Source organism: Mus caroli, chromosome 3 (genome assembly GCF_900094665.2).
Source record: "Mus caroli chromosome 3, CAROLI_EIJ_v1.1, whole genome shotgun sequence".
Taxonomy (NCBI): Eukaryota; Metazoa; Chordata; class Mammalia; order Rodentia; family Muridae; genus Mus; species Mus caroli.
In genome coordinates, this window is record NC_034572.1 from 128,151,346 (window position 1) to 128,169,999 (window position 18,654).

The 18,654-nt window shown below is 38.0% G+C and overlaps 1 protein-coding gene across 1 annotated transcript in view; it reads left to right on the top strand.

Annotated features, from left to right (window-relative positions):
- The window catches only part of Tacr3 (tachykinin receptor 3), a 95,207-nt gene that overhangs the window by 22,965 nt on the left and 53,588 nt on the right, over nt 1-18,654 (top strand). Inside the window, exons 2-3 of the mRNA XM_021158596.2 lie at nt 3,936-4,124; nt 10,052-10,202. Of these exons, the coding sequence (XP_021014255.1) occupies nt 3,936-4,124; nt 10,052-10,202 (340 nt within the window). The remainder of the gene's footprint in view (nt 1-3,935; nt 4,125-10,051; nt 10,203-18,654) is intronic.

An 18,654-nucleotide genomic window follows, 5' to 3' on the forward strand; every position in this document is an offset into this window, starting at 1 on the left:
TTTTCCTCAATTACATTTCCAATGTTATCCCAAAAGTCCCCCATAGCGCCCCCCACTTCCCTACCCACCCATTCCCATTCTTTTGGCCCTGGCATTCCCCTATATTGGGGCATATAAAGTACTCTCATCACCCTGTTTCCTAAATGCTGTCACCGTCATCAGTGACCAGACCCTGCCTTTGAAACATAATCTAGTAGAGAACAGAACAGTCTCCACGTAACTTACTGTCTCCAGTCTCTCAACAAGCACACTCCAACCTAAACCTGGATGCTTTCTATCCATTTCCCAGTGTCTCTGCATTTTCCTATCCCCCGTCCTTTATGACATCAATTATTTTTAATTAGGGCTCAGCCTGTCTACTCATCCTTCAGAGTTTTAACATGAAATGAGTTCCTTAGTGATACCCAAAATGCAATATAAACACAATTTAACCAATCAATGGGTTATCTCGGCCTTTTCTTTGCAGCCCCTGTCACATTTGTAATTGATACCTAGTGAGTTCATTTGATTAGATTATGCTGTGGTTTAGATACCATTTGTTGCCTAGAGACTGATGTCTTGGAAGTTCAGTTCCCAATACTTGGATATCAAAGGGTGGTGGTGACTTTACGAGTGAGCACAGTGGGATGTGATTAGTTCAAGTCTGAGAGAGAGTAATGAGACAAAAGCAGAATTTGCCCTCAATGACTGCTCCCCATCAAGCCTGTGATCTCTGCTCCACAAGCTGTCCTACCACTCTGGTGCCCTATGGGGATCTCACTAGCTGCTACCAGGGCCATGTCTTTGAGCTCCAACACTACAAGCTACTTAACCTTTTCTTCCTTATAAAATACCCAGTTGGGTTATTACTTAAATCAGTAGAAAATAGATTAATTCAGTATCTGGCTCACAGACTGTAAGTAATTAAAATGGCCTGTGTGTTCATGGCTATGTTAGTGCTTTGTTTGGAATACCACAATAGGTTTTAATTTGATGTTCCAATGAATAACTTGGGTACTTATTAATAGACTAAAAAGGGCAAAAGTACCTTCTTTAATTTTCAAGATCGGACATGATGGCTCATCAAATACAACTGAATTCAGTCCCCGGAACACATATTAATGCAGAAAGAGAAACAAACTTCACAGAGCTCTCTTCTGATAATGATATTACATACTCACACAATAAAAATAATAATAAATAGAAATAAAATTTTTAAAATGCCTTTTAATGTTTCAAGATTTCATACCACTTTGTGAGAATGTAAGTTGATTTCACATAATTCAAGTGAAATAATAGTCTACCACTATCAAGAAATAATTTATCTAAAGTTAGGATAACTATACAAAAGGGTCAACGAAGATTTTGGACTTTGTTTTGACCTATCTGTGTTATAGGATGTAGAAAGCACTGTAAGTATATAAAACTAATTGTATGAATATCCAAATGGCATTTATAAACTTTCAGAAGCACCATAGAAGTCAAGTTGTGGCATAATTGAGTAACACACAGTTCAGTAGTACAGCAAACTTTATTGATAAGTGTGCTTGGCTCTGGAAGCTTCAACACAGCCTTAACTAAATCTACTGTGATACTCTGAAATTGAGAAGCTGTAGCAGTGAGGACAAACTCATGCTTGCCTACAGCTCTTGTGACAGCAAGTCTTCAGTGTTTAACATTATACATGAAGACTTTGGGTTTACAAGGTTAAAAAAATTGCTACGTTTGATGCTCTATAAACTTCCAGCTTATATCCATTTACCTACTCTTCTGAAGTATTTATATGAATCTTATAGCCATAATTTCTTTCTTTTGGACTTTTACAACTACCAGAATATCCCAATAAAAGATTTCTACTTCTTTCTGTTATCCCTATAGAAAACTTACAAGGATTTTCCATTTTTGAGCACTACGAGTAATTTTAATCTATTTAAACCTCCTTTTTCTTCTCTATGAATCTACCTTATGGTAATATCTATTGATGAGGGTATTTTAGGTGTTGAACATATGCATAGTGAAGTGTCTAGGTGTAGTTAGTAATCAGTGATTGCTGAAAGTATTATCTTCATCACCAAGAACATGAGCGGTGAATTTTAAGTAGCCTTCTATTCCGACATTGCATTATATTATCTTGTGTGGTTCACTTTGCTTTCTTAACCTACTGTACCATTTTTATTGTTATGTCTTTTTCTATTTTAAAGCTATAATCAGGAATAATTGATATAAAGATATATATTTATATTTATATATTACAATCTGATGAGCTTGAGAAAATGTGTTTAACCATGTCCACAAAATCAAGTTACTAAATATATTCAACACCTTCCAAAATTCCTTGTGCATTTTATGTGTATAGAGGGAGGTGTGTTGTTTTTCATGTTACAAACATTTAACATGAAAAGTTCCTAATGTCACTTGGTGCTCTAAATTCTAAGTTGTGTAGTCAATCTTTAAGACATTATTTCTTGCATAATAAAACTTCATGCCCAGTAAGCATTAATTACCCATTTCTGTCATCCTTTGCTCTTTGCTTCTATGAATTTAACTGTTAGATGCTCCTTATCTGTGCAGTCTTGCAGCAAAGTAGAACAATCACAGATAAATAGAATGTTTGTATCTAAGACTTATCTATTTATTATATATCAAATAGCCTGAATTAATAATTTTCCTTTAGGTAAATAATGACTAATGTTAATCTCCTTATTCTCAGTGTTGCAATGGTTAGTATATATTGGCAGGGGAAATCTTGGAGTGTGTCTAGGGTTGTATGCATGCATAAGCCAATACTGTAATATTTTCTGTAATAGTAACAACATTCTTCCTAAACCTCAAGTATAATCTCTGAAGAACACAAATAAAAACCATATTTGAAAAGTGCAAAATGGACCACAGTAAAAATGAAACAATATGTATTTGCATTGGCAGAAACATGAATTAAATTGATTTTATAAATAATATTTTTTTTCTCTACTCATAAGCTAAAATCTGGCAATTAACCATATTTTATCCAATTTAAAGCTGAAATTGTTTATCTGAGATACTCATTTACTATATGGCCTGTAGGAATAAAATGACTTCTTTTGAAAATCCAAAGAGTGGGCTGCAGTAGCCATGTGAAAGTGTGCTCTTTGGGCTGCAAATGAGCATTCCCAAACTATGGGGCGGTGGACAATTATGTAATAAACACCATGAATTTCCCAGGCTGCAATAAAAACTCAGCTTGTTGGATATCATGAAAGCCAAACCTCCATTCAGCCTGAAGTTTTCGTCCCAGTTGAATGAGGATTTTTTTTTTTTGCAGGTTTAACTGAGGGTGTGGCCAACAGCCTTCACATGGGATTCTCTAGTTTTGCCAATAATCTATATTATCCATGTTATCTTATCTTAATTTTCTATTCAAAAGTTAAACCAGCAGAGACAGAAATGACAGTTGATGGCTGGGAATGTAGCTGAGGGGCAAAGCACTTTCATGGCTAGCAGCAGCAAGCTTGACTCTCTACACTGCCAAAAGAAAAAGAAAGGAGAGACAGAGAGAGAAGCTGTTGAGGTATCAGGCTTGTATTTTCAGGCATTCAGTAGATACCTTTTCAGCTCCATCCAGCAGACATTTATAAATTCAGATAGTGCACTTGGCACAGCACCAAGTAATCAATACTTCCACTTACATTGTTTTCATTGATTCTCACTGCACCCCCTAAGGTGTGGATGTTCTTATTTCTATTTTAAAAATAATGAAGCTGAGTTTCAAATGGTTGGTTAAGCAGGTCTCAGAATAGGATTTGGCCCCAAATCTGCCAATTCCTGAGACAGTGACATCATTACCTATCTTGCTACTTCTAGATGCAAAATCCTTATCAACTTAAGCAATGAGAAATGTCTATTAAAGCACTTTGAGGTTCCATTTTAAATTCCAATAATGAAGGAAATGACAAAATGCTCTTGTTTATTTCACATAGGTATATGGCCATTATCGATCCTTTGAAACCCAGACTATCTGCCACAGCCACTAAGATTGTCATTGGAAGTATTTGGATTTTGGCATTTCTACTTGCCTTCCCTCAATGTCTTTATTCCAAAATAAAAGTCATGCCAGGCCGTACCCTTTGCTATGTGCAGTGGCCAGAAGGTCCCAAGCAACATTTCACGTAAGTAAATTTTCTGTGACGATTCTTAGCTTGATCTATAAAACTCTTAGGGAAATGAAGATTGGGAGAAAAATTATTTGTGTAAGACAAAATCATTCCCCTGGGTAGGGGGGCAGCTTAGCCAGGGTTTCTATTCCTGGACAAAACATCATGACCAAGAAGCAAGTTGGGGAGGAAAGGGTTTATTCAGCTTACACTTCCATACTGCTGTTCATCACCAAGGAAGTCAGGACTGGAACTCAAGCAGGTCAGGAAGCAGGAGCTGATGCAGAGGCCATGGAGGGATGTTACTTACTGGCTTGCCTCCCCTGGCTTGCTCAGCTTGTTTTCTTATAGAACCCAAGACTACCAGCCCAGAAATGGTCCCACCCACAAGGGGCCTTTCCCCCTTGATCACTAATTGAGAAAATGCCTTACAGTTGTATCTCATGGAGGCATTTCCTCAACTGAAGCTCCTTTCTCTGTGATAACTTCAGCCTGTGTCAACTTGACACAAAACTAGCCAATACAATTGACCCCTTGTCAACTTGACACACAAACACATCACTAGTAAGCCTCAACCCTTAGTTCTTATTTATCCCCAAGATCTTAAATAACTTTAAAAGTCCCACATACTTTTCATATTAAAAGTTCAATTCTTTAAAATTATCCAATATCTTTTAAAATCCAAAGTCTTTTTACAATTAAAAGTCTCTTAACTGTGAGATTCACTAAAATATTTTCTTCCTTCTAGAGGGAAAAATATCAGGGCACAGTCACAATCAAAAGCAAAAATTAAACTCCAACTGTCCAATGTCTGGAATCCAACTCACGATCTTCTGGGCTCCTCCAAGGGCTTGGGTCACTTCTCCAGCCATGCCCTTTTTAGCACACACGTTGTCTTCTAGGCTCCAGCTGCCTGTACTCCACTGCTGCTGCTGTTCTTGGTGGTCATCTCATGGTACTGGCATCTCCAAAACACTGCTGTCTTCCACTGTAACTAGGCTTCACCAATCGCCTCTCATAGGCTCTCTTCATGGTGCCAAGCCTCAACTCCTTTGCATGACCCCTTCAGTCCTGGGCCATCAATTGCAACTGAGGCTGCACCTTCACCAGTGTCCTTCCATGGCCTCTCACAGTGCAGAGCCTCAGCTGCTCTGTGTGACCCCTTCATGCCTTCAAAACCAGTACCACCTGGGTGACTCTTACACATTACCAAGTCCTGCTGCAGCATAAAGTAAAACCTTGGCTATCTCTGAAACACAGCCTCTTTGCTCTCAGAAAACACTTCCCAGAAGATTTCACCTCAATGATGCTGGTCTCTTCTTAATCACAGCTAATTTCTTAGCTCCAGCTAACCAGCATCAATAGTTCCAGTAATGCAAAGTTTTCACTTTAATAGTTCTGGTATCTTGTTAATCACAGCTGATTCTTCAGCCCCAGCTAATCAGAACCACAGAATCTTCACAATCAAAAGGACAGTGGCCCTGAAAAGAGTCTTTAATTTTCCCTCTGAATTTTCACAAGCCAGGCCTCTATTTTCTGCACTGTTCTCAACATTATCTTCCAAACTCCTACACAACATCTCACAGAGCTCTTAGCACTGAATAGATCTTCTGGCCCAAAGGTCCAAAGTCCTTCCACAGTCCTCCCCAAAACATGGTCAGGTTGTCACAGGAATACCCCACTATGCTGGTACCAATTTGTCTTAGTCAGGGTTTCTATTCCTGCACAAAACATCATGACCAAGAAGCAAGTTGGGGAGGAAAGGGTTTATTCAGCTTACACTTCCATACTGCTGTTTATCACCAAAGAAAGTCAGGACTGGAACTCAAGCAGGTCAGGAAGCAGGAGCTGATGCAGAGGCCATGGAGGGATGTTNNTTACTGGCTTGCNTCCCCTGGCTTGCTCAGCNTGCTNTCTTATAGAACCCAAGACTACCAGCCCAGAAATGGTCCCACCCACAAGGGGCCTTTCCCCCTTGATCACTAATTGAGAAAATGCCCCACAGATGGATCTTATGGAGGCATTTCCCCAACTGAAGCTCCTTTCTCTGTGATAACTCCAGCTTGTGTTAAGTTGTCACAAAACTAGCCAGTACAGGGGGAATGGTCATATATTACTTGGGAAAAGAAATGTAAAATACACTTCGATGTGATGTGCTGGTTTGTAAAGCTACAAGCGTTTTTTAATTGGAGACAGGATGACTTCTGTTGGAGAAGAACCTGCATTTCCTAACTGGAGTGATAAAAACTGGAGGTGATGTGCCAGAGACAGCAGGGTGCTATTGACAGAGGTGCTCCAGAGTGGGAACTGAAGCCCAATGTGTTGATTGCTCTTTTAGGAAGCCTGGCAGGAGTGGAAGAGGTCCTGGCAGGTGTTTGAATTTTGTTTTGCTTTTATTTGTATGTATTTGTTCATTTCAGCATGAAGAAACCTGAACACTAAATTAAAATGGAACTGGGTATGCCATTTGAAAAAAAAATGAAAATTTTGAATTTTAGATCTAAGAAAAGTATAAGAGAAAGGCAACATAATTGTGTAATTGATTTTTTTTCTGTTCCTGTACATCTCAATAAAATTGTTTCTTTTCCTGTTTTTAATGACATTTAAAAATAACAAATGTTGCCAATGACTACACATTTTTTTTTGAGACAGGGTCTCTTTATGTAGCCCTGGCTGACTTTCAACTTCAAGAGAAATTCCTGCCTCTGCCTCCCAAGGGCTAGATTTGTGCAACCATGCCTAGCCTACAATCACATTTTAAGCAGTTATTTTATCTAACTCTGTTCCCCCAAGAGTCCAGAATTTTTTTTTTAAAGAAATACAAGATAATTTATTCAGGAGCCATTTTTAAGTGACTCAGATTTAGGTTAGTCTGAATTCCATGTTCCAATGTGAAAACAGTTTCATGAAGTTTTCTGGCCTTTCAGAGCAAAGAAAGTCATAAATTAAGGCAAATCTACAGCACATTGGTGGGTACACCAGAGAAGCAGAAACAGAGGAAACTTTTTACAAGCTCGTGCTGCAGAATATTTAATGATACTGTAAACCCTGAGATTGTGTTCTCTGCTGGAAAAGCATGTTTCTCGTTGTGGTGTGACTCAGCCTTAGAATTCACCTTTAATCCATTGGCTCAAATACAGACACATCCTAAGAGCACACTTTTTTTTAGTATAATTCTTTTTTTATGATGATATACACAAATCATTTAAGCATTATCATGATTTTTCAAAGAGTATAAAATTATTTGTGTTCTTCCCTCTAAAACCTCAACATTATCCACATGCTTAAATACTAATAAGCTTACTATAAGTAAAGTATTAATCAGTTATTATCAAAATTATGTTATTTATTTAGTATAGTATTAAATTGAGATAAATTCTTACAAATATATTTCAGTTGAATCACAGTATGTGAAGTATGCAGCATATTATTACTAGGTATAGCTAGCTTTCTAAAATAATTGATCAGATATTGTTTTATTTCTAAGTATTCAGTTTTTTTCCAAACTTCCAAGTATATATATATATATATATATATATATATATATATATATGTGTGTGTGTGTGTGTGTGTGTGTACACATATTTATATACACACACACATATAGCCATTTCCAAACACAAAGTTTTATTTTTTTCTCTTTTTTTAATTAGATATTTTCTTCATTTACATTTCAAATATTATCCCCTTTCCTAGTTTCCTCTCCAAAAATCCCCTGTCCCCCCACCCCCTGCTCACCAACCCACCCACTCCTGCTTCCTGGCCCTGTCATTCACCTATACTGGGGCATAGAACCTTCATAAGACCAAGGGCCTCTCCTCCCATTAATGGCTGACTAGGCCATCCTCTGCTACATATGCAGCTAGCCATGTGTTTTCTTTGATTGGTGGTTTAGTCCCAGGGAGCTCTGGGTATACTAGTTAGTTCATATTGTTGGTCCTCCTATAGGGCTGCAAATCCCTTCAGCCCCTTAGAGACCTTCTCTAGCTCCTTCATTGAGGACCCTATAGCTCACACCTTTAATCCCAAACAATGAATGTAAGGTTAATTTGTAGAAGGAACCAGACGTGTTTGAAACTGATGTCTAATTGAGAGGCAGACAAAGTGAGGAATCAGAGAAAGATTTGACTAAATATGATATGCCCAACTCTCATGAGAGCAGAAATAAAAAGAGAAGCTATGGGAGAGGGAGAGAGAGCGAGAGCGAGAGAGCAAGAGAGAGAGAGAGAGCGAGTGAGAGAGAGGGGGGGGCGGAGAGAGAGAGAATAGAGAGAGGAAGCAGTTTTACTGAAAATGTTATAGAAAGGCAGGTTGCAGATTGAGAATAATCTAGATGCAAGGGAAAACAAAACAAAACACAGAATGAGGAGCCGGAAGATTAGGACATATTGCCAAAGTTAGTATGAGGCCAAACAGAGCAATTCAGTCAGATGCTGAGAGAGAAGTCAGTTTGAATTAGTCAGCTTGAAGAAGAGTTTGAACCAGAACAGCTAAGTTGAACCAGCCAACTAGAGTTCAGAAACAAGAAAGGGTGAGTTTATTCAGAAATAAGTCTCAAAGGCTGTAAACATTCTAGGCCTAGATAAGATTGTGTGGTGGTGAAGCTTCCAGGACTAAGCTTAGGTTAGCAGACATAGGCAATAAGTCTTGAAGACAACAATTACAGTAGGTGAATAACAGTTACTTTTATAAGCCCAAGATACCATCTGATGACATTTTTAGCTTTGAAGCCAGTGGTCTGCTAAGTTAGTAGATTCCAGCTCATTTTTACCTATCAGCAAAATGATGTTCAGACACAGAGATGGGTCAGGAATGGCTGTTCTGGATGGCTAGAACCAAGATAAGAAAAGGAGCCTCTAGACAGGCAGCATTCCTCTCTCTCCACAGCTTTCTAGTTGGCCATTCATTCAGACTTGCCTTCTTTTAAGGAGTTTTTCCTTCTGGGTTCTCTCACACAAACAGGAAGCCCTTTCTACAGGGAAGGCAGGCAGGGTTATTAAATTGTGCTTTGCCTACCTGTTATTATAAATAATCTTAGCTGTGGTTTGATAGCATCCTGTGTCACATCATCATTCATTGTAAATCAGTACTTAGCTACCAGGAAGAAGGTAGACAAGGAGGTTTAGGATTATCTTAGAAGATAAACTTTGGGTATAAACTCATTAATTTAAAGCCTCCAAAAGGTGGTAGAAACCACATAAACTCTGTAAAATTGTATATGGGCCAGGATATTATATGTTCTGCCCCCATATCTCCCAAGGGCAAGGTACCATTTTGGTGGTAAAAGGTGGAGTCAAATTTGGCAATTTACACAACTATGTGTTTGCCATGCCTGACGATGCTTTGCTTGTATGCAATCCACCAAGGAATAAGGCAAGGATTATACCATGATCACAGAGACACACATGCTAATGGTTTACCGGATTTTTTTGAAAAATCAAAAGAAATTTATATCATGGCACAAAGTGCCAAATTCTTCTTATGTGGAAGAAAAAATATTTTATGAATGTCTGATGTCACAGGAATAAGTAATATAGTATGTTGTAAAATAAAATACACATCATGACAGGCTTATTCTATCACATAACCTGACCTTTCAGGATCCCATTGAATAGTTTAGCTCAACAATTACTAAAGAGCCAAGCAGCAGGTATATTCAGCTTTGATTCTATCTGAAGGGAATATGTAGAAATTAAGAGAAGACTTTATTTATAAATTTTTATTCATAAAATACAGTTGGGAAAGGAGCAACTAAAAAGTTTGACATGTGACTCTAGGTTACAATGCTTACAGGATATTTGATAGGTGTGTGAAATGAAGACCTAGACATAAGGTGAAAATAAGGGCTGGTATTTGTATTGTGATTGAAAGTTCGACAAACTCAAAGTCCTGTATATTTCATCCTATAAGATTCTCTAGCGTGTGTGTGTATTTCTCTGCAGGTACCACATCATTGTTATTATCCTGGTGTACTGTTTCCCATTGCTCATCATGGGTGTCACCTACACCATCGTTGGAATTACTCTCTGGGGAGGAGAGATCCCAGGAGACACCTGTGACAAGTACCATGAGCAGCTGAAGGCTAAACGAAAGGTATGGTCCCATCTAACTGACCAGTATAACTGTCCCATATAACTGACCAGTATAACTCTCCCATATAACTGACCCCTATAACTCACCCGTTGGTGCAGACTGGGCCACTTCCAAGGAGGAAGGCACTGACTGATGTTAGAAATATGTTCTCATATCTCACATTCTGAATGCCTCCTTTGTTTGACAGGACTTTTCCCTTGCATAACCTCTTTGTTCTCCCTGGCAAACCTCAGCCTTTGGAAGGTCTGCAAATGTCTGACTGCAGTAGAACAGTTACATCCTTAAGGATGAGCTGTTTTGTCAGTCCCTGCTGTGGCCCATTCTCAATTACTTTACCTGAAGTTCTTAAAGTTTCTCTTAAATGGAATCTAGCTGATTGGATTTCTGCATGTGTGGCTGTGTTTTACAGTGCTTTATCAGAGCATCTCTGCTGTACTATGAAATCTGCTCAAAGCTGCTTTTATCCTGAGTAACATGGCTGCCTGAAAGTTAGAATGTTGGGATTATTTCATCCCCCTTGTCTACTCTCCCTCACTCTTCTCTTCTCCCTCTTCTTCTATCCCCACTTATCTCTCCTCCCTTTCCATCTTTCCCCATCTCTCCCTTTCCCCTCTTCTCTCTCTCTCCTCCCTTCTCTGACCTTCCCCTTCTCTCTCCTTTTCTTTCTGCTCCTCCCCCTCTCTCATTTCCCCAACTGACTCCTCCTTTTTCCTTTGCCTTCTCCTTCTTTTCTATTTCCCCCTTTCTCTTTTGTTCCTTAAATTCATCAGCAAGCATATACATATGTTTAAAAGCTGAGAAATTCAGTAAGTAGTTGTCTTAATCAGGGTTTCTATTCCTGCAAAAACATCATGACCTAGAAGCAAGTTGGGTAGGAAAGGGTTTATTCAGCTTACACTTCCATTTCACTGTTCATCACCAAAGGAAGTCAGGACTAGAACTCAAGCAGGTAAGGAAGCAGGAGCTGATACAGAGGCCATGGAAGGATGTTTCTTACTGGCTTGCTTCCCCTGGCTTGCTCAGCTTGCTTTCTTATGGAACCCAGGACTACCAGCCCAGGGATGACAACACTGTGGGGCAATGGGCTAAGCACAGACAGCCTGGTTTCCAGTCGAAGCTAGATCTTCAACCCCAATTCACTTATATGGGAAGGAAGGAGTTCTCTCATGTCTCCTGGACCCTGGCTCCTGTTGGAGTTACCGCCCCCAAAACCCCCACAGGAGAGGCATGGCAGTTACTGTACAGGAGTTACCAGAGTGACCAAGCAACCTAGAAAGGCATGGCAGAGGCTTCGACTCCCTGCCTGCACTCACTTCCCCTTGCTGGGGCCTTCCCACCCGGCCTGGGTAGAGATCTCCATGGAAAACCTCTGGTACCCAGGCCCACAACCACCCAAAATGGGTCCTCCCACCCTGATCACTAATTGAAAAAATGCCTTACACATTTCTTCACCTGAAGCATCTTTCTCTGTGGCAACTCCAGCTTGTGTCAAGTTGGCCTGATAATATGAAATGATGCTAAACAATACTTACTTTTATTATTATACATCACAATTTTATATGTAAAAATGGGAAGTAAGCATGATTTATTTCTGGCTAGATACAGGTATGATTATATATATATATATATATATATATATATATATATATATATATATATGGTTTTCAAAACTTCATCATAAAAATTATCTGCAAAAACAACCTTTAAAACAGGAGAAGAAAAAAACCTAAAACATGATACACTTCAATAATCTGCTCATCTTATATGTATCTTCATTTTATAATGATTGTGATTCTGATAATGATTATTGGGGATACCACAGACAGAAAGTTAGAGGATAAATTACAAGAAATCTAAGTCTATTATTCCACATTTTAATTATTTTTTTCATATACTTGTAATATTTCTTTAGGAAGAAATGAAAATCTTTTGCTTGTTCTTTTATTTTTTAACATAAAGTCTCATTAAGAACAAAAGAAAGAGGAAGTTTGTCTCTTTTACCCTTTTCCATTATTGGTGAAAATAAGACATAAGTGTGCCCTTGATTCATTCCCTACCCTTTCAGAGTGGAAATACCAGCCCACACAGGAACGTGCCTTTCCTAGATCATTTCAGAGGAGCGGACACTTAATATTCTGGTCCGTTTCTCTTTCTCCCAGAGGTTGTACTGACGGAAAATGTAAACCGCCATGATGGCCATGGGCATCTATCTCATAGCCAGTCACCTCGACCTTGGAGTTCCTAACAGTTTATTCACACATCAATTCTCACTTTACCTTAATTTTAAAGAATTGATATTTCTTCATTTCTTCTTGTTTACGAACATAGCGACTGACTTTATTTTCTCTGACACATAATAGTTGCAAATATATATATATTCTAACTTTTAAATGTCATGTAGCAGATAGATATATCCATCTCATTTGTGTGTATGTGTGTGTGTGTGTGTGTGTGTGTGTGTGTGTGTGTGAAAATATCCTAGTATAGTGTAAAACACCATACAGTGTTTCTATAAAGCATGACAAACTCATATTTTTCATGTCATTACATCTGTAAATCTTGCCTTGGATGTTCTCTTTAGTTATGGCCTGTTTCTGAGAGAATAAATACATCATTGATAATACTAATTAGACTTAAGACAGAATACCAAACTACTGGATATAGTGGTGCAAATTAGTCATAAACACTCAGGACAGCAACTCCACAAACAACTTTGGTATAGTCATTTAAAAGTAAATGATTGACAGAGGTTGGCTGACATCTTTAAAAACATCATATAAGAATAAACACATTAAATGTGGTACATTTACACAATGGAGTACTACTCAGCTATTAAAAGGAATGAATTTATGAAATTCCTAGGCAAATAGTTGGACCTGGAGGGCATCATCCTGAGTGAGGTAACCCAATCACAAAAGAACTCACATGATATGTACTCACTGATAAGTGGATATTAGCCCAGANACTTAGAATACCCAAGATANAAGATACAATTTGCAAAACACATGAAACTCAAGAAGAACNAAGACCAAAGTGTGGACACTTTGCTCCTTCTTAGAATTGGAAACAAAACACCCATGGAAGGAGTTACAGAGACAAAGTTTGGAGCTGAGACAAAAGGATGGACCATCTAGAGACTGCCATACCCGGGGATCCATCCCATAATCTGCCTCCAAATGATGACACCATTGCATACACTAGCAAGATGTTGCTGAAAGGACCCTGATATAGCTGTCTCTTGGGAGACTAGGCCAGGGCCTAGCAAACACATAAGTAGATGCTCACAGTCAGCTATTGGATGTATCACAGGGCCCCCAATGGAGGAGCTAGAGAAAGTATCCAAGGAGCTAAAGAGATCTGCATCCCTGTAGGTGGAACAACATTATGAACTAACCAGTACCCCGGAGCTCTTGACTCTAGCTGCATATGTATCAAAAGATGGCCTAGTCGGCCATCACTGGAAAGAGAGGCCCATTGGACACACAAACTTTATTTGCCCTAGTACAGTGGAACACCAGGGCCAAAAAGTGGGAATGGGTGGGTAGGGGAGTGGGGGGATTGTATGGGGGACTTTTGGGATAGCATTGGAAATGTAATTGAGGAAAATACGTAGTAAAAAAAAATTTAAAAAAAAAAAGAATAAACACATTAGCTGGGCAGTGGGGGTGCACTTCTTTAATCTCAGTACTTGAGAGGCAGAAGCAGGGAGATCTCTGTGAGTTCAAGACCAACCAGGTCTACAGAGCAAGTTCTAGGACAGCCAGGGCTACACGAATCAACCTTGTTTTAGAAAAGAAATAAAAAGAAAAGAATAAATACACCGTAAATATACTTAATATTAGCTAGCCAGGCATGTTGGCTCCTCTCTCTTAGCACTCAGAAACTGACATCAGAAGACATCAAAATCAGTGCCAGCCTGGTCTACAGAGAGTAGAAAGACAGCAAGAGGTCAAAAAAAAAACCAAAAAAAGATTCAGCCATTCTTTCTCTCTTTCTCCCATAATCTTTAGATTTACACTCTATTAAATCCTTTGAAGAATAGTGAGTACATAGTGTTTTTACATTTATAGGACTTAATATGTCCAATACTTCAAGTGATATAAAACCTTTAGATAAATTGGGATTGACCACCCCCTCTCAGCTTCTACTAGTATATTACCTATGAACTTTGGGAGTAATAGCACTGGCTGTAATCAGCCCTTGGTAAAAGACATATTAGTCTTGGAAAATGAGATAGCACCCCCCTCATACAAAGCGACACATCACTAACATTATAGTGTTCTACCTGATAATTGGTGTCTATACTTTATGAGCCCTATAGAATTTAGCAAGAACTAAGGGGCATAGTATGTCAAAAGCTACATCCATAAAGTCTCCCAAACATGGTGGCCTAAACATGAGCTGATCGAGGACAGTGGCAATAGACATACTCAGTGGAGAGAAGAGTGCACAAGAGGCCTCGGCCGCAGGAAGAGAAATAGTCTTCCCAGGGAAGAACGCACTAATTGACATCCCATACCAAATGGGCAGCCCTGAAAACATGCTTACAGGTAGCATTATATAGACTGAACAGGTTATATTTATGTATTTAGGAATTCTTATATGTACAGTTAGCAATATTATATGAACCCATGCACATCAATAACCATTATTGGGGAAAAGGCCATGAAAGAGAGCAAGGAGGGGTGTATGGGAATTTGGAGTGAGGAACAGGAAGGAGGAAATTGTGTTATTATATTATAATCTCAAAAAATAAAAGATGAATTCAAAGGAAAAAGAAACAAAAGAGAACTAAAAGTCAATAGGTATTATTGTTCAAACATTTGATTCACATGTGAAAAACTGGTCTTTAATGGAAGAATTATGAGCAACATAGCACATTAATAAATCTTACTGTGTACATTCTATAGTTTCAAAGAAATTTATAGATCTCATAACTAAATATATCTCTAATTACAGTAAATATTCTGGTTTAAAATTTTGTACATTACATACCTATGGGATACAAGTATGTCAATTCATATATATGTATGAATTGTATGAATATATATATACATGTGTGTATATGTATATGCATATACACATATGTGGAGAACCTCAGCATTTCAAGTAAAAATAGATTCAACCAGATGTAAAATATAAATATCAGACATCTACAAAAATTGCTAATGCCTGGCTACATTTTTATTCTGCGTTTACCCTAAGTAGTAATTGGTTAATAATGCTGTCAAAGTTCTCCTTTGAAGAATGTGGACTATTCAGAACACTACTGTGATATTAAATTTAAAAACTGAAGTAATACTTTGATAAAGTCTTAAGGGAGATGGTTTGCGATAGCGATGTCACATTTGTAAGCCTTCATAGCACATTGCTCATTTTGCCGGAAAGTTTGTTAAAATATTTGTATTGTTATTCTTAATATTGTTTTTTTATAGTAGTCATGTTTTTCTGAGTGGGTTTTCTCCTTTGTGATTGCCCATGGGACTCTGAAAATTGTAGTGATATCCTCTATTATTTTTAATCATAATAGATCTGCTGTTAAATACCTGTGTGTCTTACTTTTAAATATACATAACCATATGTATTTACATATATACTCATATAGTCATATACCAACTAAATTTTCTAAGAAAATGGAGCAAAGAACTATAAAATAGCTTTTGAATTTTCTGTCATGTATTTTTCCAACAAGAAGAAAAAGTAAATACTGTAAGAATTTAAAATAGAAATTAGTGATAGTGATTTTTTATCAAATATTTTTCATTCAGCTACTTTGAAAATGAGAGGCCCATTGGTCGTGCAAACTTTATATGCCTCAGTATAGGGGAACGCCAGGGCCAAGAAGTGGGAGTGGGTGGGTAGGGGAGTGAGTGGGGGGAGGGTATGGGGGACTTTTGGGATAGCACTGGAAATGTAAATGAAGAAAATACCTAATAAAAAAAAAAGAAAAAAGAAAAATGTTTTTGTTTAGAGTGCTGAATCAGTGAACACTGTTGGAATATATTTACTTCTTATCTTTGAAACCATGCAAATAACTTAACCCAGCAGAGAAAGATGAAACATGCAGTTGGTTCTTTTAAAACTTCACTCTTTTATTGGAAAAGAAACAAAAACCAAGCCATATACATCTAAAGTTCCTGACAAGGCTGAATTACATTACCACTCTGTGTTTTCAGTTGAGACAATGAAGCTTACAAACAAATAGCTGTCTGCACACCCTGGCTAGCTTCCTCTCCTTTACCTTGTGCTACACACTGAGATTAGAGAACCCTTTGCAGCTGTGCTGTGCAGTGACTGCCAACACCACATCGCTAAAGCCTTTGATTGAGTATTCTCCCTGCCCTTCGTGGATGCAGTGGGAAAGATTCATTTTGGAAAGCCAAGAAAAGTTTACATGTTTTTTTCAGGCTTTCTAATAATGCTTGAGAAGTAAAAGTGTGTATTCCTTTATTGAAAGTTTTTTTGTTAATGTTGCACTATGAAGAGAAGATATATATATTTCTTGGCCGTGTAACAAAGACTTGAAAAGATTTCTAAGATGGTTCTCAGCATTTTAAAAGCAACTCTCTCTCTTTTTTTTTTTTTTTTTTTTTTTTGGTTTTTCAAGACAGGGTCTCTCTGTATAGCCCTGGCTGTCCTGGAACTCACTTTGTAGACCAGACTGGCCTCGAACTCAGAAATCCACCTGCCTCTGCCTCCCAAGTGCTGGGATTAAAGGCGTGCGCCACCACGCCCGGCAACTCTCTCTTTTTTAAGAATTATTTTTTGTATATGAGTACACTGTAGCTGTCTTCAGACACAGGAAAGACCCCATTACAGATGGTTGTGTGCCGCTATGTGGTTGCTGGGATTTGAACTCAGGACCTCTGGAAGAGCAGTCAATGCTCTTAACCTGTGCGACATCTCACTACCACCACCACCCCCAAATAAATCTTAACATGTGTGATATATAACAATTGCCATAATTCTAGTACTTCAGGATACACTGTAACTGAACACAATGCATTCTCATGTTAGTCAATGAAACTTCAAAATAGGCATAGCTAAGACATATAGGAAAGGAAATTATTTATTTATTTATTTCCTTCAACCAGCAAGAACACAAAAGTTATTTCCAAAGCAAATCTCTCCTTGAAAGCCTGGGGATTTATTCATGGAATATATATACACATATGTCTTCATAGAAATTGTTCTATCCCTAAGCATGCTCAGTTTAAGATGGCAGAGATTAAAGCGCTATGGAGGAAAGTATACTTTAGTGAGTTAAGTCAAAGGGTCTGCCCTTCAAAGTGTCTGCCTCATGTAGTGGCTAACAATTGACCCCAAGTCATTTTATTCCTCATCTTTAAACAAGTCATGGATAGTTATCATTCTTTTGAATGATAGGGATACCCTACCTCTGGATGCCAGGGATGCTCCATGATAGGGATATCCTACTTCTCGGTCATGGGAATAGTATATGATAGTGACACACTGACTCTGAATGACAGGATGTTGTCTGATAGGGATACCCTACCTCTGGATAATGGAGATGCTGTGTACTAGGGATATCCTACCTCTTGGTGGCAGGGATGCCATGTCTTTCTGGTCTGGAGACTGAATTCTCCTGATGCTAAACCAGGATAGGCATTAGAATCAGTCAGGATAGCTTATTATCATAGAGGAAGAAGATTGTTTGCATGTATCTGTTTGTTTTATATATTATATATAGTAAAATATTTAAGGCACATTTAAAATATTAGATATATCATAAATTATAAGAAAGTTGACTTTTATGACATATATAGACAAAACCAGAGAATATGGGCCAAAGCACAATGAAGTAGATAGGTCAGCTAAAAGAGTAAGATATAGAAGATATTGCTATCTCTTATACTATAAATGTGTTATATGTTAAAACATAAAAGATTCTACCTATTTAGAAGATGAAAACTATGTAAACCCAGAGGTGGATTGGAATAGTAGGGCATGAAGAGTCATCATTGCTTCAATTTCCTTATTACTTTCTAATTTTAAAGTAAGCACAGATTCTGATAGAGAGGATGAGGACTTTGAGACTCACTTGTGTCTTGTCACTTATTGTTGTCCCTTTGCCCTGGTATGAGGAATTCAAGGAGTAACATCTTGTACTTTCAGAAAGAGTTTATAGTTAATAAATTAAATAAATGCTGTCCAAATAGGGACAATGAATCCTGGCAGGACCCTATCTTCCAGGTTTTTAATCTTCTTAATCTCCTGATTTGCAGGAATGAGGAAGAAACTTATCTCTGTAGAAGAAAGTTTCAGGCTTTCATGAATGTGTAGAATCAACATCCTCTGACTTAAATTGTCTAAGATCTAGTATCAACTTAAAAGTATATTTTAGATCCTTCTTCTTCTTCTTCTTCTTCTTCTTCTTCTTCTTCTTCTTCTTCTTCTTCTTCTTCTTCTTCTTCTTCTTCTTCTTCTTCTT